At 44.8% G+C, this 23,095-nt stretch overlaps 2 protein-coding genes across 2 annotated transcripts in view; one reads left to right on the top strand and one right to left on the bottom strand.

The window, feature by feature from the left end:
* Positions 1-22,780, top strand: part of HLCS (holocarboxylase synthetase) — a 198,131-nt gene extending 175,351 nt beyond the window's left edge. The window contains exons 8-12 of the mRNA XM_024758419.1: positions 8,422-8,489; positions 9,968-10,128; positions 15,107-15,221; positions 17,369-17,582; positions 19,606-22,780. Of these exons, the coding sequence (XP_024614187.1) occupies positions 8,422-8,489; positions 9,968-10,128; positions 15,107-15,221; positions 17,369-17,582; positions 19,606-19,777 (730 nt within the window). The 3' untranslated portion in view covers positions 19,778-22,780. The remainder of the gene's footprint in view (positions 1-8,421; positions 8,490-9,967; positions 10,129-15,106; positions 15,222-17,368; positions 17,583-19,605) is intronic.
* Positions 22,469-23,095, bottom strand: part of SIM2 (SIM bHLH transcription factor 2) — a 52,190-nt gene continuing 51,563 nt past the window's right edge. Inside the window, exon 12 of the mRNA XM_024758418.1 lies at positions 22,469-22,512. Within this exon, the coding sequence (XP_024614186.1) occupies positions 22,469-22,512 (44 nt within the window). The remainder of the gene's footprint in view (positions 22,513-23,095) is intronic.

The following is a 23,095-nucleotide window of genomic DNA, read 5'->3' as shown; positions in this document are numbered from 1 at the left end:
ATGGTTGGAAAAAAATTTTTTAAAGTAAAATGTCTATGACATCTTGGGAAAGGCAAAACCATAGAGACAGTATAAAGATCAGTGGCTGCCAGGGGTGAGGGAAGGAAAAGAAGGATGAATAGGTGGAGCACAGGGGATTTTTTATGGCAGTGAAACTATTTTATATGATACTGTAGTGGTGGATAGATGTCATTATACATTTGTCAAAAAACCCATGAAACTGTACAATACAAAGAGTGAATCGTCCTGTTAAACTATGGGCTTTAGTTAATAACAATGTATTAATATACAATTATATCAATTAGAGCAAACGCACCACACTAATATAAGATGTTAATTATAGGGAAGCTGGGATGGGGTGGGCGTTGAGGGAGTATATGGGAACCCTGTACATTCTGCTCGGGTTTTCCTTGTCTGGTTTTTTTGGGGGGGCTGTTTCTTTGTTTTGGCCACGCTGCACGGCGTGCGAGATCTTAGTTCCCCGACAGGACTCGAAACATGGCCCCCTGCAGTGGAAGCATGGAGTCCTAACCACTGGACTGCCAGGGAATTCCCTGCTCAGTTTTTCTATAAACCTAAAGCCACTCAAAAAAGGAAGTCTGTTAATTAAAATAAATTCTGTATTGTGACACGAGCATTATATGAAATTCAAATTCCTGTGTCTATAAAGTTTTGTTGAAACGCAGCCAGATTTATTTATTTACATATTGTCTACAGTTGCTTTTTTGCTCAGACAGCAGGGTTGAATGGTTGCAACAGAAACCATAGGGCTCACAAAAGACTAAAATATTTACTATCTGGCCTTTACGGAAAAAGTTTGCTGACCCCCGGATTAGATAGCCGTGTTGTATCAATGGTAAGTTCCTGATTTTGATAATTGTACTCTGATTATGTAAAACAATACCCTTAATTTTTAGGAAAGACACACTGAAGTATATAGGGATAAAGAGACATTATGGCTGCAACTTACTATCACATAGTTCAGAAAAAAGAATTATGGACAGGCAGACAGATATGGAGAAGCCTATTCGGTAAAAAGTTAACAGTTGGGAAATCTGGGTGCTGGGTGAAGGGCATGTAGGAATTCTTTATACTATATCCTTGCAAGTTTTCTGTAAGTCTGATATTATTTCAAAGTAAAAGGTTAAAAACAAAATGAAAAACAAAATATCATCGGTCTTAGAACCAACCAGACCTTGATTTGAATTCCTGATTTGCTGACTCAGTGGCCTATTTATAGAAGTGGTTTTGCCTTTCCAAGCCTGTGTCCTCATCTGACTTGTAAAGCTTAGATGAGATAATGCATGTGAAGTGCAGAAAATCGGCACTGATTCCAGGTGACCGAGTTGAGACATCTACAGTGCCTTCAGGAAAATGATTCCCAGATGTCTGCTTGGAGACAGACATGGTCAAGATGAGCCAGTGTCCATCTTCTGAAATGGCAGCTGCGTTTCAAAACAGAAGGCCCTCTGTTGGGATAAATGAGCCATGGTGATGGCTCCATGGTGGAGCCCCTCCACACCCAGTTGAAGATGATGGACTCTGAGAAGTGGGTTGAGAAGATCCTGTGATCTGGGGACTCCTAGTGGAGGGGTTAGACATGATCTGAGTTCCCATTTTTGGTGGCAAGTTTAACTAATGCCGAGGATCTAGGGTCAGGACTGTCTTGTAGGCTTGGCCTCGGAGGTGGCTGTGGGTGCCATAGTTCAGTCTCCACAAGTTTAGCCGTCCATCTGTGAATTCTGCAACAGCACTGGTCTGAGGTAGGAGGTGATGCTCAGACATCCAGTATTTATGGTGCAGTGTCAGGGGTAAGAAACAATGGTTTGTATTCATCTTGAATAATACAGACCAGCATCAACAAATGCCTGATGTACTAGCAAGGTGCCTCATTCTGGAAGCTGAACCCACAGGACTCCCTCCCTGTGAGCAGTTAAATGATTTAGCAGTAGTGTAGATGCTGTTCTGTATGATGTTGGAAATGGGGAAGATTAGATGAAAATCTATGAATGATTGGTATGCTAGGAGATATGGAAATCTAACAGCGCATCTGACCCACAGACATCCTTCAGCAGAAATACAGGTGGGGCCTCTGCTTCTGGGGAACACCCAGGGGGAAGGTGGTGATGGTTCTGCTCTTGAGCAGTCCAGATTCCCACTTCGCCTCTGACTGAAATGCGCATCCTCTTATACAGAAAACACAAAGGAATATGATCTAAAGCTTACTTATTTGACAGCGTTCCAAAAAGGTGGATTGATGACAGGTCACTGTAGTTTTAAGTGTCCAACCCAGAAGCTAATGGAAGAATATATTAGTAAAACTGTTGTGCCGCTGTGTATAAGTGACCAAAGGTATTTGTAAGCAACAACCTAAATAATGTGTTACTTTTAAAAAGCCAGATAGCTAGTTCAACCAACGGTTTATAGCTTTGCTGAGTGGGTTCAGAGACCCTAGAACTGGAAGTGAGGATTCTGCAGCCCAGTTGTGTTCATCTAAGAGCTTTTTAGTCCAGGTTCAGATCACGTTAGTGTGTGTGTAGGTAAGAGAGATGGGGGAGGCGGGCGAGAGGTACAGAGAAGAGGCATTTCCTCTAGAATTTGTGAAGGGTCCCGAAACATACACTTTCTACCACTGTTCTCCTCCCCATCTTCTCTCTGACCATCCTTTTCATCTCCAAGAGAGGAAATTGAAGGCCTTCTGGGATCTACACAACAAAGAGCAAGTGATACATTTAAGCCCCTACCCTGTGTCAAAGCATCTTGTGTATTCCTTCACGCTCCAATCTTTCGGAGAGCGAGACCATTTCCTAGGTGACTGAAGAGGGGGAGAGACATGCCCCTTACTCAGTGTTAGCTCATATCAACAACGGGGTTTGAATCCAGATCTGTCCCATTTCCTGTCTGAGTCATCTCCACCGCAATGTTTCTCAAGTTCCTCTGGAACCTTTCCTTTCCTGCCAGGAGCAATCTCAGCTTTGCCCCCCGACATGGCTAGCTCTCCGTTCAGAAGTCACTGGTCGGGATCCAGCACCTTCCACCCTAGACCACAGCCCCATGCATGGCAGAGCCCTCCCACCCTCCTTGCTCCAGTCTGCGTGTTCTTGGGAGCAGAAAACACTACTCATTTACTTTCAAAAAACAATCCTGTGCATTCTTCAATAGAAGGCAACCGTTTAAAAAATTGATTGTACTGTTAGAGTAAGACTCTTTAAAAAATAAAATATCTTTATATTTTAGCTTGTTAACTTTTTAAAGACTGATGCCCAAATATAATAGTTGGTGTTCACAATCTAATACATTTCAAAGAAACAGTTTTTGAAATGAAGTTTAACACAGTTTCCTTTGAACTACACAGAAGTAAATACAGTTATGAATAGTGAGAGTTCATCTTCCAGTAAAGGTTTTCAAAATCAGAAATAAGTTGTTAGCCATCAGTGTGTGACTGCCTGGGTCCTCTTCTCCTTCCACCTCATCCCTACCCCCCGTATTGGGTCCTTTTTTCACATAGAAAACATGGAGGGGTGGGGGATTCTCTGAGAATGTCTTTCTGAAGCCTTGGGAGAGGGAGAGTCTCAACTGAGAAGACTGGGGGGAGAAGACAGGGCACAGCACAGGTACCAGCAGCTGATGAAGCTCCTCAGGGCTCCCAGGGTGGAGACCCCCAAGGATGCTGGCAGCCTTCTGCATGCCATCTCCCCAGCTCTGAGGGAGCCTGTGCGTGGACGGTAACTGGGCTCAGCCCGCCACCTCACACAAGGCACATGCTCCACCAGGGAACGAGTGGGAGGGACAGGCATCGCCGTTCGTGCATTACAGGAGGATTCATTCGTACAGTGAGCCTGGTAAAGCTCGGACAGTGGGCTGCTCTTGGGTTGCAGATCTGCGATCTCTCAGAAAGGAGGAGGTTTTTCTGCTAGTGAGCTGTAGGTTAAAGAAAAGTTGGATTTTAATAAATCTTTTCTTTAATAGCATTTTTCCTGATTTTAAAATGAATGCACTCCAAATATAGAAATAGTGGGAAATTCAGAAAAGCATAAAGAAAATAAACACTTGAAATCTTACCACCCAGAGATTACTTAGAATAGCATAATGAAGAAATTTAAATCATCATATAATTCTGCTTCCACTTTCTGGAGATAACCACTGTTAATGGGTGTCCTGTGTTCTTCTATATATGCACGTAGGAATACATAGTTTACATAGATGGGATCATACCATGATGCTATTTTTAAGCCTTTTTTATTATCAACGTAATAAAAATGTGTCCATAACTAAATATCTACATTATTTTAAGAGTTCCAAAATAAGCAATTTTTCCAGTCAGCAGGAACTTTTTTTGTAAAATATATCATGTGTGTGTATAGTATTTTTTAAGGGGAAAAAGTATAGAAGAACATACATTTCTAATGAGAAGAAGGACTTCTTTGGATGACTTTTCTGCTTTGTAGTTTGCTGTATTTTTCCAAGAATTATGCTCCTTAAACTAACCACAGCTAATATTTTGGTATATTTCCTAACAATTTTTAGAAGTATACTTTAAAGCATCATTGGAATCGTGCTGTATATAGGATTTTCTACCCTCTTTAAGTCATCTAGTGGCGTTCAATGGACATTTGCCTGTATCACTGATGGCTATATGATGTTTTTTCGTGTGGGGATACTATGATTTTTTTTTTCTTTCCTCTGTCATGGACAGTTTGTACTATTTATGATTTTTTTCACTGTGTAATGCTGTGATGAATAGTTGTGTCCCTGAATTATTTTGTTTCCCTGTCTGAATACTCCTCAGAATTCAATCTTAGGAGTATAGGCACTGAGTCAGAAGGTGTAAACCGCTTAAGGCTCCCATTGCATATGAACAGACTGGCTTTAAGAGTTTCTGCTCATTAATTACTTACCAGATAAGGTCTTGCTCATTGGTTATAATAAAATGTGTGCTGAAGGTGACTGTTATTATCTTATTTTTAAAGCAGATCTTTCAGTCCTATTCATCGAAATATTTACAAATATTATATTTAAACATAAAAACCATGCTTCTTTCCCCCAAATTTTTCAAAAGTATTTTAAAATTAAAGGTAAGCAGTCATCTTAAAGAAAGTTTAAAAAAATAAAGAAAACAATCATCCTAATGTAGCCACAGTTATTGTTTTGTCAAATCTCCTTCCTCCCTTTTTCTGTGAATTTTACACATTTGGGATAAAAGTATATGTAGTTTAGTATCCTGCTTTTTAAATTGAACATTCTATTGAAAGCATTTCTTCCGTGTTGCTACATAGTCTTCATAACTGTCATTTTTAATGGTTACAAATTATTCCACTGACCTCATGTAATGTAATTTACGTAACCATTCCCTACTGAACTCTTACGTAATTTCCAGTTTTTTACTTTTATCACACAGTGGTGAATGTGGGCTATTTCCTTAGGTTTGAATCCTCAAAGTGGATTGACTGGGTCTGGATTTAAACTTTTGTTCATTCAGAATTTTCACTAACTCATAGTGGCCTGTCTTCTTGGTTAGTTTTTTTAAAAAATAAGTTTATTTATTTACTTATTTATTTTTGGGCTGCATTGGGTCTTTCTTGCTGTGTGCAGGCTTTCTCTAGTTGCGGCGAGCAGGGGCTACTCTTCCTTACAGTGCACGGGCTTCTTATTGCGGTGGCTTCTCTTGTTGCGGAGCACGGGCTCTAGGCGCACGGGCTTCAGTAGTTGTGGCACGTGGGCTCAGTAGTTGTGGCTCGCGGGCTCTAGAGCGCAGGCTCAGTGGTTGTGGCGCACGGGCTTAGCTGCTCCACGGCATGTGGGATCTACCCAGACCAGGGCTCGAACCTGTGTGCCCTGCATTGGCAGGCGGATTCTTAACCACTGCACCTCCAGGGAAGTCCCTTGGTTAGTTTTAATTATTGAAACTTAATTCCAACAACAACGTGAAATTCAGGACGTTCCGTTTGGCAGGGAACCCAGTAGGAACTGTGACGTCCTTAGTAACAAAGTGGTCAGGACGCTGTCCTGTTTGCCACGTGAGCCTTGGGAGCTCTGGATGTTTCAGACCAAAGGGAAGTGTACAAAAACAGAGCACTTTCCTCGCCTGCCCTGTTGGTATACAGTGCCTGCCCTCTGCTGCCACTCACAGAAACCATTTATTAAGCAGCCTTTGCCAACAAGGAGAAAAAGCACAGAGGCAGGGAGGTAGTCATTATGTAACCCCCTCCTTTTTTTTTTTATTCTATTTTCCCCTCCTTTTTCTATTTCCTTTTGTGAGAATGACATCAACTCGGGATGGAAATGCATTTATGGTGTCTCCTTTCTGCTAAAGTAACCTAGAGACTTCATCTTCAGAGATGCAAAATTGAGATTTTGCAAACGTTCATAAATACTTCTTTGTTGACCGTGAGCCGTGTGGTTTGGCCCCCAGAGTTATCTTAGATAGCACAAATAAATCTGGCGGCCTCCACTGGCCTCAAACTAAGCATGACACCACCCCCAGTCCCCCGCCCCCCCATTGTCTCCCTCCTTTCAGAATTTCCTCTTGGCCTTCAGCAGCACAAGCTCAGTCTTCTCATCAATTGCCCTGTTAACTGCTGCCAAAGCTCCAGCAGTTTAGCGCATATGTTCCCTTCATCATTTCTCTTTGTTCTAGAAAAGGCTGTGCTTGGTTTCTGAACCTCCCCGCCTCCCCTCGCCTAATTCCACCATCACCACCGCTTCCTAGAGACATGACCTTCTACTGTCTACATGTTCATTTACAGAACATCCTAGATTTCTGCCATGGAGAGAGCCTTCACAATCTGCTCACACGTGCAAAATCATCCCCCGCACCCCTTCCCACAGAAAACTTTGTTAGGCGTCCTCGCCCCAGAGCTCGTGCCATAGGAGCCCAGGTGAAGGGCTGCTGGGTCTCTCTGGTAAGCAAGAGGCCCCTAGGAGACAATGTTACCTCCCTGCGCAGATAAAGATTCCTTCTTAGGGTTTTCTGCCGCTCCAACGCAAGAAAAGGACGCTTTATTCTTGGAGCCCAACAGTGTATAGGCAGAGTCGATCTCAATGGGTTATTCATGGTGTCCAAGAGAAATACTTCTGGAGCTGTATTTCATGTGAGATGGAAGTGGGCTTGGCACCCAGACAGGGGGGCTGGCTGCTCGCTGGGAATGCCCTGTGGCTGTCAGACCAGCCCGGCCCCTGCCTGATGTGGCCAGGCTCTTCTTAGCAAGTCAAGGGGGCTTCTGGCTCCTCCCCACCGGGCCTGCCTGCGCCCTGCGAGGCTCTGCCAGCCCGCGTGCGTGCGCAGAGACCCCCTGGTTGTTTTGGCCTTTAAGTATTTTCTGTCTCTTACCATGTGTAAAGTTCCACCCCGTTCCCCGAGCCGGGAGGAGAGGATGAAGGGCTCTCAGAGCGTGGTCCCTCTCCTCAGCACGGGGATGCTGTGGAAACCCTGCAATCGTTCGTGGAAACTTTGTTTGTGCAAAATACCACCTCGCTGTCATTCCTGCCCTTGCCACTTCCCTCCCCCAGAAAAGTATTTCAAAGAGGCCTCTGCAGCGGCACTGACCGTGGACAAACCTGGTGTTTCGCTTTGTCTGATAAACCTGCTCAGTACCTGGTCAGCAACTCCTGGGGAGGCACAGGAAAACCTTCCTAACGTGGAGTTAAATGTGTAGAATGGAACTGGGAGGAAATTCTCAGAGTGAGGGATTTTTTTCCCTTTCCTTTTCTGGGGAAAAAAGAGAGAAAAGAAAAAAAAGTTAATGTCGACTCATTTGGTGGAGATATAGTGCACTTTTCTAACCATCCCCCAAAGGGAAGTTTGTATTCTTCTAAATAAAACCATTTTAAAAGCAGAACTCAAGCCTAAAAGGATCCAAGGTTCTCCTGAGTTCTCAGAAGGTGTAGATTTATTTACTATAGTTAAAACATAATTAGTTCTCAGGGGATAGTGTGTGTTTTAAACAGCTTTATTGCCACCATATTAGTTTTCTGAATAATCAGAAACTTCTGTTATGATTATGTTCTAGTGTTCAGACAGAAACACACTGTAAGTAGAAACAAATGTCAGGAATTGCTAGTTGTCGTTCGAAGAAGGGACACCACATCGGCGGGGGAAGAAAGAATCTGATAGGATATTCCAAGGAAATGTAATCTAACAATGTCTTGAATAAACTTAATGACAGCTTGGGCAGGTACACGTGCACACACACTGCCCCCCCCAACCATCTTTTTTTATATTAAATGGTGTTTTCTTTGTCCCTTTTCCATCATTCTCACTACAGAGGCTGGGAATGGGGTCAGTATCCCTTGAAACCCGTCAGATGGCTCTTCCTTACTAACACATTCACAAATGAGTGCAAACAGTGTCCCCCACTTTCAGCTCTCGGTTCTCATGTCGTGTCACTGTTCTGGCTGACTGGTCTTTCCCACCATTTGCAGGTTGATGTTTGAGATGCCACAGGAAATGGGTTTAATCGCCATCGCAGTCCACCAAACGCAGGGCAAAGGTCGGTCATCTTTTGTTACTGTTTCTGGGGTTTTTGTTTTCTAAAATCTGTGACTCTCCTGGCCAGAGAGCCAATGGGTTGCGTGTGCTGATCATCGACATGACTCGAGTCAGAAGTTGTTTTCACACACCCCTAAAATGGAGAAGAGGGAGGAAAATCGATTAGAAGATTGAACCTTAGAAGAATTAAAGCATTCTCTTAAACTGAGATGTTTAATTAATTGACGTCCGCTTGTGATGGTTTTAATGTTCATTTACCTACGTCTTGTAAATTCTTCTTTCTGACACATTCTAGGCATTGCAGTGTGTGAATAATAACTATGTTATAGAGACGTTTATTTTCCTGAAGGCTCTCTGTGAGGTGCCTTCTGTGTCTATACCGAGTGTCTCATGGAGGGGTCTTTCGTCTGCCAGCTGGCACTGGAATTTGCACGGAGTGGGCACTCGATCAACGATCAATGCGTATTCACAGAATGACCATAAAGAAGCCAAGGGCTGCCCAGAGCTTCCAACACCTGCTGACTCTCGGAGGCAAGAGGCCACATCCTCCCAGAATCCATCTGGGGTCCAGCCGCAAGCAGATTCGTGCTCAGTGGTCATACGGGGAGCGATTGGCCCCTGTCTCTCCCCACCCCCAGCTGGCAGCAGGCCGACCCAAACGTCCTTTTAACTCTCAGAGGCTCTTATGCCTTTCTCAGAAGAAGCAATGAAATAAATCCACTGTTTTCGCTTCTTTCTCTTGAGCATGTCTTTTGAACATAACTCAAAGAGAGAAAAAAATTTATTTTATTCAAGGCTGTGGTGCTCAATAAGGTGGTTTAAAAAAGGACATGGAAGAAGTTTGATTATACCTCTCGTTTTGATTATGTTATTTTCTTGACTTGTATTTTTTAAGAAAAATAACTCAGAGAGTTAATATCAGGGATCATTTTTCAAATTCAGCTTCCTTTAAAAAAAAAAACAACAACAGCAAGATATAATTCACATACCATACAGTCCCCCGATTTAAAGTGTACTATTCTGTGGTTTTTAATGTATTCACAGCATTATGGGACCATCACAGTAGGGATCACTTCTAGCAAATGGCTTCCAGGACCTCTCCTGGACCAGTATAGATTCGGTCCAGTTTCCCCACTGTCTCTGTTTTCACCTGCACGTTGCCGTATGGTGAGAATTAAGCTGAGAGTGATGTTCAGACACTGTGTAAGACTTTATCATCAAAGTATAAATGACAGGCTCACAGAGTGAGGACATTATGCTAATTATTGGAAACTTGTTCAGCAACAGAGCTCCAGATTTTAAAAAGCTTCTCTGTTGTTGAGGTAAGCCCAGAATAACCAAGCATGTTCATCCGTCATTCAGGTGGGACAGGTCTTTAGTGTGTGGCTCTGAGGCCTCAGCAGTTTTTCTGGCATTATGTGCATCTGGGTCTGTTCATGGTGCAGAATGGCCGGTTTCCTGATGGCGCTTGTGTTCCAGGGCGGGGAAGGAATGCTTGGCTGAGCCCCGTGGGGAGCGCTCTTTCTACCCTGCTCGTCTCCATCCCACTGAGATCCCAGCTGGGACAGAGGATTCCGTTTGTCCAGCATCTGATGTCTCTGGCTGTCGTGGAGGCGGTAAGGTCCATTCCTGGGTACCAGGTACGTGCAGTTCATCACCGTCACATCCCCACCATGCATGCACATCTCAGTTCAGGTGTGTTTGTAGTACGCGTCTGAATGATTCCTTCATGTGGAGCCTCAGCCTGCTTTTGCAAAGCTGGCAGCAGAATGCTCTTGGAGGTTTAAAAGCACCGTCAGGTTTATAGCTGCCTCAGGCTTGCTGCAAGGTTTATAGCGGCTTCAGGCTTGCTGCAAGGTTTATAGCTGCTTCAGGCTTGCTGCAAGGTTTATAGCGGCTTCAGGCTTGCTGCAAGGTTTATAGCTGCTTCAGGCTTGCTGTGATTATTTTCCAGAATTCTCTTTCTGTCCTTCTCCCTCCCTCTCTCCCTCCCTCCCTCCCTCCCTTCCTTCCTTTCTTTCTTTCTTATTGAAACACATTGGACTGGATGGGTCTATTTATCTGTGGTGCTTTCTGGTGAAAAGGATTATTTTATAGGCCTAAACAAACCTTCTCATTTCCTACCTTCATTTACCACAGGCTGTGCTCAGCAAAGCTATCCCTTGTCTGTGGCTGCCTGAGTTCAATGTGCATGTTCGTTTAGGGCCATTTGCACCCAGCTGTAGGGACAGATGTGCCTGCTACATCAGTACTTTTGAATGCTTTGGTGTCAGTTATTAAGAAGACAAGGAAAAGAGAGCAGTTAACACAGTCATGAAGCCTTTCTCCCATTCCCCAGCCTCCACTTGCTGTATCCCCCTCCTCCTTTTCCTGGAAGAATTTCTTATGGATGTAAAAAGGGGGTTCTTGGGACTTCCCTGGTGGCGCAGTGGTTAAGAATACGCCTGCCAATGCAGGGGACGTGGGTTCAAGCCCTGGTCGGGGAAGATCCCACATGCTGCAGAGCAACTAAGCCCATGTGCCACAACTTCTGAGCCTGCGCTCTAGAGCCCGCGAGCCACAACTGCTGAAGCCCGTGCTCCGCAACAAGAGAAGCCACAGCAATGAGAAGACTGCACACCGCAAGGAAGAGCAGCCCCCGCTCACAGCAACTAGAGAAAGCCTGCGCGCAGCAATGAAGACCCAACGCAGCCAACAATAAATAAATAAATAAAAATTTTTAAAAAAAGATTCATTCATCTAAAAAACATTAAACGTATAAAATAAAAATAAGAGGGTTCCTTCCCAGCCTCCCTCCCCACCTACAGCTCTTAACGTCAGGCTAAAAACAATTATTGTATTAATTCGTGAAGCAAGATGCTAAGATCATGACTTTGAAAGGGGGTCTGTCATGAGTGCTTCAATGCTCCACTGCCCCCTAAGCTCCTCCAATGTGGCCATGTCCTCATAGTCATGGTATGTGGGACCAGGGTACATGTTTCCCGTATTACGTCAAGTCATTGGCATGTATGCCGAAGCGTGAGATTTGTTACCGGGCGCTCAGCATCCTTGCTGTGTCTCATGGGCTTGGGCTCATCAGACTGTCACCAGCCTTCACAGGCCCAGCGTGCAGCCCCTGAACTGGATACTTCACCTTGCACTAAGCAGTTGAGAAGACAAAATTCTGTTGTGGGGAAAATATTTTTAACCCTAGCAGCAGGTTAATTAGTCTTAGGAAAATAAAGTAAAAATTTAAATTAGTCTGTTTAGCTTTTTCATGGCTTTAACTTTGACCTTGTAGCCTCACTTGTTAACTTAGCAAGCACTTTCTGAGTGCCCGCTGTGCGTGAAGGCTCTGCCGGGTGCTGGGGTAGCGGGTGGGGAGGTGGAAAGCTTGCCCTCAACAATGGACCCGGGGGTGTGTCCGCATTCTCCTTAAGAAGCTCCCACCAAAGTTCCTATCCCATTTCCGCAGCTGTCCAGCTCAGCCTTATCTTCTTTTTTTGCGGTACGCGGGCCTCTCACTGTTGTGGCCTCTCCCGTTGCGGAGCGCAGGCTCAGTGGCCATGGCTCACGGGCCCGGCCGCTTTGCGGCATGTGGGATCTTCCCGGACCGGGGCATGAGCCCGTGTCCCCTGCATCGGCAGGCGGACCCTCCACCACTGCGCCACCAGGGAAGCGCTATCTTCTTATCTGTATGGTTTTGGATTGGCTTCATTCCTATTTTATCTTCGGTCTTACTGAGATGTAAATGGCGTGCTGCAGCGTGTAAGTTGAAGGTGTGCAGCATGATGACTTGACATGCGGATATCGTAAGATGATCTCCACAGGAGGTTTTATTAACATATATCACCTCATATAGTTATTCAAAAAATTGTTTCCCCTGTGATGAGAACTTTTAGGATCTGCTCTCTTAGTATTAGGTTGGCCATAAAGTTCGTTTGTAGCAGCTTACAGAAAAACACGAACGAACTTTTTGGCTAACCGAATATTGATTTATTGATTGATTGCGGTACATGGGCCTCTCACTGTTGCAGCCTCTCCCGTTGCGGAGCACAGGCTCCGGACGCGTAGGCTCAGCGGCCATGGCTCACGGGCCTAGCTGCTCCGCAGCATGTGGGATCTTCCCGGACCAGGGCTCGAACCATGTCCCCTGCATTGGCAGGCAGATTCTGAACCCCTGCGCCACCAGGGAGGTCCTGAATATTCATTTTTCACCGAGTCTAATTAGCTTACACACTACAGCTACAGGCTGGTTGAAATAGGCCCCCCGTTGTGCTGGGTTGGCCTCTCTTACATCCTGCCCTTCTTGTCCCCGGCCAGATGTCACCATCTGCACACGAACCATACCCAGCCTGGTCGGACCGGGGGCAGTGCGGTGGCCTGTGTGCCGTCCCTTCCGGAACCCGTGCTGGGCTGCCCGCCCTTGCTCCTGCTGCTCTTCTGTCCTCGAGGTCCTGCTGGACTTCTGCAGCCTCCCCGCACCCGTGTATCCTGCTCCTGTTCTCTTCTCTGCACCTCCAGGTCCTATTTGCCCTGAGAGTCCTGGCTCAAATGCCTTTCCTGGAAACTGCTAGCTACAAACTCTCCCTCCTACGATGCCATGCAGTGCTTTAAAATGTCTAGGCCACTTTTAGGGCACCTCCCATGGATTGCTTGAAGCAGGGTTATTTGTGCTCCGGTTCTAACTCCTACAAAGTAACCAGATCTTGGAACACAGGATTGGTTTTATTTTGGTCCTCAAAGAGCCTAGCGCAGTGCTTTATACCTGGAAGGCCTGTAGTAGCTGTCTGAATAAAAGGTTGAGACAATGAAAAATAAACACCTGGACTTTCTCTTCATCTTGGAATAGATGTCCTGTTCACCTGGGTGAGAACCCAGAATTTCACAGATTGCATCATTAACTAACTAGACCTGAAAATGTGAAGTGAAACAGGAGCCCGAAAGCAGGGGCAGCTCAGAAGTAAGCAGCGGCCCCTGTAGTGGAGGAGCTGTCTCTGAGCTCTGGCCAGGACTGTGCTGGCCACCGTGGGACGTGGGTAGGCAAGAGAGGAGAAAGAAGGGGAATTGGGAGAGTGATCAGGACCGTGGTCTCCAAGGTGCAGATTTTCTAGACCAGCGTTTCTCACTCTCAGCGCTGACATTTGGGCCCCTCCATATCTCGGTTGTGGGCCCATCCTGGGCATTATGGGCGGTGGTGCAGCATCAGTGGCCTTTCCCCACTAGATGCAAGTAGGATTCCTTCAAGCTGTGACAGGCACAAATGCCTCCCAATATTGCCGTATGTCCCCTGGGGGGCACACTTCCCACCCCACCTCCACCCATCCCCCCGAACCTTATTTTAGTCAGAAAAGTAGTATGAGGTCTCCCTATCATAGAGCAGATGAGCTTTTAAAGGACAGAAACATGGTCTAACTGGCCACGGTGAAAAGAAGTCCTGCTGGAGGGAGGGAAGAGGATTGCTAGGAAGCGGAAGGCTGCATAGCATAGGGTTAAGCTCCCAGGGGTTGGTGTCGGAAAGCCCTGGGTTTGTATCCCAGCTCTGCCACTTGCAGGTGGCGCAAACTCAGGCAAGCCAGGCAGTGTCTCTAAGCTTCAGTCCTCCCTTTGTTAAATAGAGATGATACTAGTAGCAACACATGGGCTTGGTATAAGTGACATGCAGGCTAGCACCGAGTTGGGGCTTGCTGCTGCGCCTGCCCCCAGTGAAGAAAGAGCCAGCCCTCTGGGACTGAGGCCATTATCTACTCTCTGGTCTCTTGGTTTTATTTTGCTGAGTGTCTCTCTTCCAGCCTCATGTGTCCAGATGGGCTTCCTTCTACCCACACCTGCCTGCCAGTCCCAGACCCAGGAGCCCTGGCAGTTCTGGTGCCCACTGGGTCTCACCCAGTCTGTGTGCCCCAACTTCACAGTCATGGTAGGAGGTGGGGGTCTGGGTGGCCCAGTTCAAGGCAGTGTCCACCCTTGGCCCGTTCCACTGAGACCAGGCACAGGCAGGGTTGCCCAGGCCACATCCTTCAGGATGGAGAGGCAGCAGGCCACTGGACAAGTCTATTTCTCTTTCCCGAGTTGACTGGTGGCAGTTCATGGAGACCTTCTCTAATAACTCAGTAAAACGAGGTGCTCCTCGGTATCTCCATAGCATTCTGCTGGCACATTTCTCCCTGACTTTTAGGACGTTGGTTAATTCAGGGCCATTTGTCTCTCTCTTGAGCAGAAGCTCCTTAAGGGAAAAGAGCCCTGAGAGTGTTATTCTCTCCCTGCCCCCGTCCCCAGCACACAGTGGTACTCTGTGGTGTGGTTGTTGATATTGGGGTAATGAACTTAATTCCCAAGGTAGGCGTCTTCGGAGAGTGTTTTTGATGATGAACAGTGATGGGGGTGGGGAGAATGCTGGGATTCCTGTTGAGTGTGTTCTCTAGGTCTCCTTCCCTCTAGCCCCACCAGGTACTTTAATACTGGATTGTTCCAAAGCGGTGATTAGCTGTCTCAAAAAGAAGAGAGGATGAGACTCCCTGTTCCATTTGTTTCAAGAGTATTCTGTTCATCTTTTTTCTTTTGTTTTATTTTAGCTGGATGACCTCTTCCTGTCCCTTTGTGTCTTCTGACTGCTTGATTAATATGTAGATTTTCCTTTAGGATATCAACTTACGAGTGAAGTGGCCCAACGATATTTATTACAGTGACCTCATGAAGCTTGGTGGAGTTCTGGTTAACTCAACACTTATGGGAGAAACATTTTATATACTTATTGGTAAGTTTTTAAAGCCTTCCCCCAGAATTTTTAGATTAATAAAAATAAAAGTGGTTCACACATGGCTATATTGGGGGGAGTGGATTATCATATGGGATTACTTTTTCTTTGAGTCTTGAGTTATAGAACACAATATGTGTGCACAACAGGCCAGATTGGTAGAAAGCCCTTCAAAGGGTTTAGTGTTCCTATCTATGGCCATGGAAACCACCGAACTGGCATCTCATCAAACAGGCGTTTTCTCATACCTCTCCACACTCCTGCTTCTCAATGAATTAGAAACAGTGAAAGTAAACATTTACTGTATTATTTGGTAATAAGAAAAGAAAGCTAATTTCAAGGATGGGTGTCCTGGCAGTCTTTCTTGTATTCTTAATCTGACCTTCCCAGTCCCTGGAAAAGTTGCCTTCTTTTTGACCTCAGAAGAAATTCCAGGCTGGTCAAGGTGGGGTAAAGAATCCCTGTTTCACATCAGCACATCCGTATCAGGCAAGGAGATGGATCTGAAGTGGCTTCAGAAGTTCCTCGGCACCTGGTCATCCAAGCATCAGCTTCTCCCTAATGCCCAGGAGAGCTTGATTGGTGTTCAAAAATCAGTAATGGAGAGAAAACATGTGATTGTGTGTTAGAAGCGCCAGCCAAAGAATACAAGGTGTATGCTTCCAGCTCTGCTACCAACAGGCAATATTATTCTAGGCAAGCTTCTTCATACCCTCCAAGCTCCGTTTGCCATCTGTAAATGAGTAACTGGGCTAGGTGCAGAGATTCCTAATAGGGCCCACAGATACTGAGGAGGCCCAGTGCTGGGTTTCCTTCAGGGACCTAGGGAATTTTGTCAGTGTGGGGGGAATGAAACATTTTCCTGCGGGGAGAGTCCATAGCTTTCTTAAGGCGTTGGGACGTGGGGGAGGGGGACGGGGGGCATTTTTGGGGAAAGATTCAAGGTTACCGTCAGGGGTGCTTGCTGGTCTTTAGAAAGACGCAGCCTAAGTTGACAGTGGTTCATGTAGCTATTTTCCCAGCACTTTGGATTTCTGAATACAGGGAAGCTTTTTCAGTGCTATATAGACTTAATTGAATGCTTTATATGCCACAGGTGCTTCAGCTGTTGTGTATGTTGTCCAACGAAAGAACAAATGAACAACTGTTGCTCTAGTTACTTGTTTTTTACATTGCTTTGTATTTTAATAGCCAGTATATTTAAAAAAATAATAATCTGAGGCCAGTCAGTCCTTCCCTTAACACTGAAAGTGGCGCAGAACATTTACCAAAAAGTAGTTATTGTAAATATCGTTGTTCTATCTGAGGCAAGTATTTTGGGAATTTTTTTCCCAGAGGCCCTGAAAAAAACGATAGTCTTCCTGCCTAGTTCTTGCAGTATTTTATTCCTTATTGAAGACCTCTTTGAGGTTGGTTCAGGGCCCTGCTGAAAACCAAGGTTCGGCTTTTCTAAAGTCTCCCCTCTCCTGCAGAGAACAGGGGTGTTAAGTAACAGCAGAGATAAGCCAGAAACTCACTCTCCTGAAGCCTTGGTTTAGGGGCTTGTGAAAGAGCCACTAAACATGGGTTGGCCTTTTGCCAACTGTGTAACCCTAGCACCAAAGACTTCCAAGGATAAAGCATTAAAAGATGTGTTTTAGGGTTAAGTCATGACCAAGGTTGGAAATCTCTGAATCCAGAGGTTACTTCTGAAGACCTGAATAAAATTCTTTATATGTAAGCATGTGTTCCATTATTTAAATAGAAAAAGAAACAAGAGATTTTATTTTACATACGGCTCAGTGCAGAGCTCCAATTCTTGGCTAGACCACAGGAGGTGGTCGTTTCAGAAGCAGCTCTGTTTTGTCCCATTCGTAGCTTCTGCTTAATTGAATCAAATCTGGCTTGCTTTTTTTCCCCAACTAATTTGTAATAAATCTGGAATGGTTCTGGTTTGATGGGGATAGTGAGGGAAGGGTGAGAAAGGAAGATGGGCTTAAAGACGTTAAGTCTTTCTCTAAGTGGCCAGAGACAATAAATCAAAATGAGGACAAGGAAGCAGGAAGTTGACAGTAAAAACTGTAACTTTTTCCAGGTGGTTGAGGGAAACGTGTGATGTCGTCAGTAGGTTGAGCTACTCGTGTTTTCAATTGTTTGTTTTTGTCCAGGCTGTGGATTTAACGTGACTAACAGCAACCCTACCATATGCATCAACGATCTCATCACAGAATACAATAAGCAACATGGGGCCGAACTAAAGCCCTTAAGAGCTGATTATCTCATCGCCAGAAGTGTGACTGTGCTGGAGAAGCTGATCGACACATTTCAGGACGAAGGGCCCAATGGCGTTCTTCCTCTCTATTATAAATATTGGCTACACAGGTCAGTGCTGGCTTGTCTTCATTCTTTTAAAATTCCTTTATTAAATCAGTAGTTTAATATCTTAAAACGAGAAACTAAACACTGGTCTAGATCATTATCTTTTACTTTACTGATGGATAAACCTGGTGGATACCACCTTGAGCAAGTTAGCATCTCCAGTCATTGGGACAAACGGGCAGCCCGTGCCTCCTGGTGGGATGCCCTGGGAAAGACACAACATCACTGGAGATTTTCCTGCCCAGCATGTTTAAGCTGAGTCTAATTGTGAGGAAACAGGCAAATCTAAAATGTGGAATGTTCTTGATAACAGTCATCTTCAAAGTGAGATCTCCCAGCAGCAGTGGCAGCCTTATCTGAGAACTTGTTAGAAACGCAGATTCTTGACTTCCAACCTGGACTTCCTAAATCAGAAACTCTGAGGCTGGGGCCCAGCATTGTGTTTTAACAAAGGCTCCAGGGGATTCTCAGGCACTTCAGTTTGAGAAGCACTGATGTATACCAATAGGCCTCTACCCTTCAACAATGGCAGTGTCTTAAAAACAAAGAGAAGGTGGGAGTTTTGTGATCTAAGAAGACTAAGGAGGCATGACAGTTAAGTGCAGTATGTGATTCATAATCAGATCCTGGAAGGGAGGAAATAGCCACAAAGAATATTAATGAGACAATGGGGACATTCGAACAGGGAGTGCATATTAAATAATGTTATTGTATCAAGATCAAATTTCTTTTTCTTTTTTTTTTTTTTTTTGCGGTACGCGGGCCTCTCACTGTTGTGGCCTCTCCCGTTGCGGAGCGCAGGCTCAGCGGCCATGGTTCATGGGCCCAGCCGCTCCGCGGCATGTGAGATCTTCCCGGACCGGGGCACGAACCCGCATCCCCTGCATCGGCAGGCGGACCCTCAACCACTGCGCCACCAGGGAAGCCCAAGATCAAATTTCTTGCGAGTGATAATGATATTCTGGTTTTGTAGGAGATACTTCTTATTCTTTGGAGATACATGCTGAAGTATTTAAGTATAAAGTGTCACAATGCCTGCAACTTATTTTTAAATATCAGCAAAAACCACCCCCACAAAACTGTAGGTGTGTGTGTGTGTAAAGAGAGCAAACATGGGAAATGTTACCAGTTGGTGTGAATATAAGTGAAGGGGGAATATGAGGTTCATTGTACTATTTTTCACCTTTTCTGTAGGTTTGAAATTCTTCAAAATAAAAATTGGGGAGGTACAGAGTCCATACTTTTAAAACTGTTAACAAGGATGTAACTCAACAGTTGCATTTGGAAACTGTTCTAAGGAAGTAAAATTAGAATGAGTTTAACTTATAATTGATGCTACCCAACTTGATAAAGAGTTTTGAACACAGCCAGAAAGCGGCCAGTCTCAGCCAAAAAACCTAGAGGGTTGCACAGTGTTTCTTTAAAGTAGCTAGAGGGACTTCCCTGGTGGCACAGTGGTTAAGAATCCGCCTACCAATGCAGGGGACACGGGTTCGAGCCCTGGTCTGGGAAGATCCCACATGCCGCAGAGCAGCTAAGCCCGTGTGCCACAACTACTGAAGCCCGCGCACGTAGAGCCTGTGCTCCGCAACAAGAGAAGCCACAGCAATGAGAAGCCTGTGCACCGCAACAAAGAGTAGCCCCCGCTCGCCACAACCAGAGAAAGCCTGTGTACAGCAACAAAGTCCCAATGCAGCAATAAATAAATAAAAATTAAAGTAGCTAGAGGGTAAGGAAGTGGTGCAAATAATCTTTCCAGATGATCAGAATGAGGAGTGACGTCCTTTATAAGGGAAGCAATTCCTAACTCCCTAGTGGACTTTCCTTCGCCCTGCTTATGCGGGTAGTTTTCAGGACAATTCAGGGGAGACCAGTGGAAGTCAGAGCTCAGGCTCAGATTCATTTTAACTATATCCATCCCAGCCCACCCCCGAATCCTTTCGCATAATGGATAATTGCTGAACTAATTGTCTCAAGCAGCAGCATTACATTTCCCTGGTGACTGGGGGCTGTTCTTCATTTTCAGTGCCCAGCAAGTCCGCCTGGGAAGTGCTGAGGGACCAAAGGTGTGGATAGTCGGCCTAGATGATTCCGGGTTCCTTCTGGTTCACCAGGAAAATGGCGAAGTGGTGACTGTGCATCCAGACGGCAACTCCTTCGACATGCTGGGAAACCTCATAATCCCCAAACAGCCGTAGTCCTGTCTGGAGCGTCTGCTGGGCCCCGGGCCACAGCTGGGATGAGCTGGGACAGGCGGAAGGGCAGAAGGGCCGCAGGAGCGTTGCACGTCGATTTCTGCCACCTTTCCTAGCCCATGATCTGGAAAACGAATTCGGAGTTGTAGGCAAATGTTTTCTCCCTCCACTTAACCTGTTAATTCTTTAATTTTGTTCTGTTGTCATTTTATTTGGTGTTTGAAGAGGCTGGGGGTGGAGGGTTGACAAGTGGAAGATTTAATTCAGGTATAAGCCCTGGCATAGGGTGTGAAATTCTTCTCCCCTCTTGGAATTGGATGCATCTTAATTGGGGAGGGGGGTAGTTTTTACATGGAAACAGCGATGGCGTAATTCAAATGTTTTCCCAGTAGTGGAGGTCTCTACCCCTAGACTACTAAAAACAGATTTTAAAAAAGTTTTCGGGCCCAAACCATTGGTGAGTTAGCGGTACGGTAACACTGTTTACAAGCATCCAGGGAGGTGTTTTCCTACAGGAACATATGTTGGCACTCAGTTATCATTTTATTTTTTTGTTAGTGAAGAAAAGAGAAGGTAGATTTCTAGTTTTAGTCTCATCCTGTGGTTTGTGATCCAACAACAATGTCTAAACGGAACAGAGGCTGGTATGCTTGCAATGACCTTGTAGAGGAAATCAGTTAATTACCTTGACATTAATTAATGAGCTCTCCTTTCATAAGTTTAAGTTTACTGCACATTCTGAAGTGATGGGATCAAGTTCAGGGTCCTGAAAGCGACGATCAGGCAGTTGCGTGGATGCGAGGTGGATGATTTGGGCCTAACAGCTGGGGATGAAGTCTCTCATTCCACACGCAAAGGAGGATGTGGCGCTTGTAAGCCAGCTTCAGGCTCGCTTCGAAATCCTGCGGAACTGTGCAGTGCACACCCTATAGAAGTACATGGCATTTTATTTGTAAGTCACATTTTTTTGCCCCCTTTTCATATTGCCAAAAAAGAAAATGTTATTGCTACTGAATGCCGTCAGTTAAGAGGATGGGTGTGTGTGTGTGTGAGAGAGAGAGAGAGAAACTTTAAAAGATGTTCCAAGTATGATGCCCGAAGAGTCTGCATGGAAGAACAAAAGAAAGGAAGCCTTTTGATATACATTTGCTATTTCCAGATGTATTCCATGCTTTTTCCATGTAACTCCTATCTCTGTTGAACTTGAGAATCATACACATTACTTTTCAGCCTGAAAAGGCCAATTTTTGTCCACTTTTCTCTCTTCCTGCCAATCCCAACTGAAATTAGCGGCAAGAAAACTTGATGAGGCTCTCAGCTTTGAACAAAATCCCCTTACTGTGCACTAGCACCCTCTGCATCCAGCTTTACCCAGTCAGGCTAACTCCAGAAGCTTGTGGGCTTCAGTATAAAATCTGCCTACCTGTAGCCAGGCACAGGCAGCCACATAGGAAGGAAACAAATAACACGTTTAGTTAAGTCCACTAACCCAATATGTGTGTTTTGGAAATGTAACTTGAAAAGAACTTCAGAAGTAATTTTTGTAAATAAGGCTTCAATTAGAATTATTCTTCAAAAAAAAAAGCAAAAACAAAAAAACCACTCTCTCCTAAATGCCCAAGTCTAAATAAAAGTTTAAAGTCCACAGCACCCCAAAATTACAAAATGGTCTCACCCTTGAGAGGGCATCTGCAAAATATCATCAAGAAGAAAGATCTCAGGCTAATGTTGCAAGTTTCATTTCTCAAACTCTGTAATATAAGGCGAGTCATCTCTCAGAGCTGCCATCATTACTTTTTGAATTTCTTTGGGGGGTTATTTAATGAGAAACATGCTATGATTTGTTTTAAGCTGAAGTCCTATTCTAGACAGTCTGCTTTGGGGGAAAAAAAAATGTTATCATTTAATTTCCTTTTGGTAAATTAAAACTAATGAAGTGTGGCCATGTCAAAGCAGATGGAGATGTTCCGGGCATATCACTTTGCCTCTGTGCTTTTAAGACTGTTCTTACTTGTGCCGACACCCAGTTGTCTTGAGGGAGACAACATAGACTTGGAGCAGATGCTGCGTTTTTCATAAACCTGATTTTGCCTCAGAGGAACCAAAGACTTTTGAAATTCTGCTTCATATAGAACAGCTGAATAAAGGCATTTTCCTTACAGCTGTTAGCATAGGGAAACTTGCTGTGCTGCACTCATCAATTTGGGGCGTTTATGCACCCGGCAATCGATGACCTCAAGGAGCTTTAAAGTCTTAACAGGAACTTTGCATTTTCTTCTTAATCTTTAAAACACGGCACCTAAACTCAGGATTTGCGTGTGCTCTTAGGATATTTGAATCGTGCCCCAGTTCAGAGGCTGCGCATTGAACATCTCTACCGGGTTATGTAAAGGGCAAGGTGTCATCCCTTCTGGGCTGGTAGCAAATTTCAGAAGAACTCTTGAGGAAGTGCCCCGTAAAATAGGACACAGCAATACCTGGGCTTCCGGGGCACGCACGCGCGCATGCGCACACGCACACACACACTCGCCTCAGCAGTGCTCCTCGGCACTGTTCATCCTGGCAGCGTTTACAGCGTGGAGGCAAAGCCGAAAGGATTTGTGTCCGGTGTGGGGCTCGCTGCTGCAGCCCCCTGACTGCTGTGGGTGGGTGCGCAGGCCCAGACCCGCGTAGCATGCAACCGCACCCCTACCCCTACACGCACAGGGGGGCTGCATGGCCGCCTCTCAGCCGAGAGTCTGGGAGCCAGGAGAGAAGCAGAGTCACCCAACCGTTTCAGAGTGCATAAAGGAGACATTTTAGGCTTACAGTCCATAGATCTGTTTGCTCGTAACAGACAAAGAATGGAGAGTCGGTATTCCTGGGTAACTACTATGCGTATTTGAAATAAAAGAAAGTGTGAAACCTCTGCATTTTTAGCTTTTCAAAGAATCATCTCTGAAGAGGAATTAATTTAAACCCAATTACTGTAAAAAGCAAGTCTATCAAAATAAACTTTAAGACTTTCTATATAGTTAGGGCTCATTGTTATTTTTACCACATTTCATTTGTAAAAATAAGCAGCTACTTTTGGTTACAGTGTTTTTATTCATATTTAAACATTTTAAAAAAATAAATAGTTTAACATAGGAATATGTATTTCTAAGTATTAAGAAGCTGGTGTATTTTTGAAAAATGTATTATGTATCATACAAAAGAGAGATCATATTACTCCAAAGAATGAAAGTCAGCAAACTGAAAAGTTAAAAAAAAAAAAAAACTGAGGTGAGAAATAAATTTACTCATGTCAATTTTTAATTTGAAAATTAATTGAGTATAACA

The sequence above is a fragment of the Neophocaena asiaeorientalis genome, unplaced genomic scaffold (assembly GCF_003031525.2).
Source record: "Neophocaena asiaeorientalis asiaeorientalis breed wild unplaced genomic scaffold, Neophocaena_asiaeorientalis_V1.1 scaffold45, whole genome shotgun sequence".
NCBI classification, from domain to species: Eukaryota; Metazoa; Chordata; class Mammalia; order Artiodactyla; family Phocoenidae; genus Neophocaena; species Neophocaena asiaeorientalis.
Note: the sequence above shows the minus strand (reverse complement) of the source record. Positions and strands in the feature narration are given on the sequence as shown.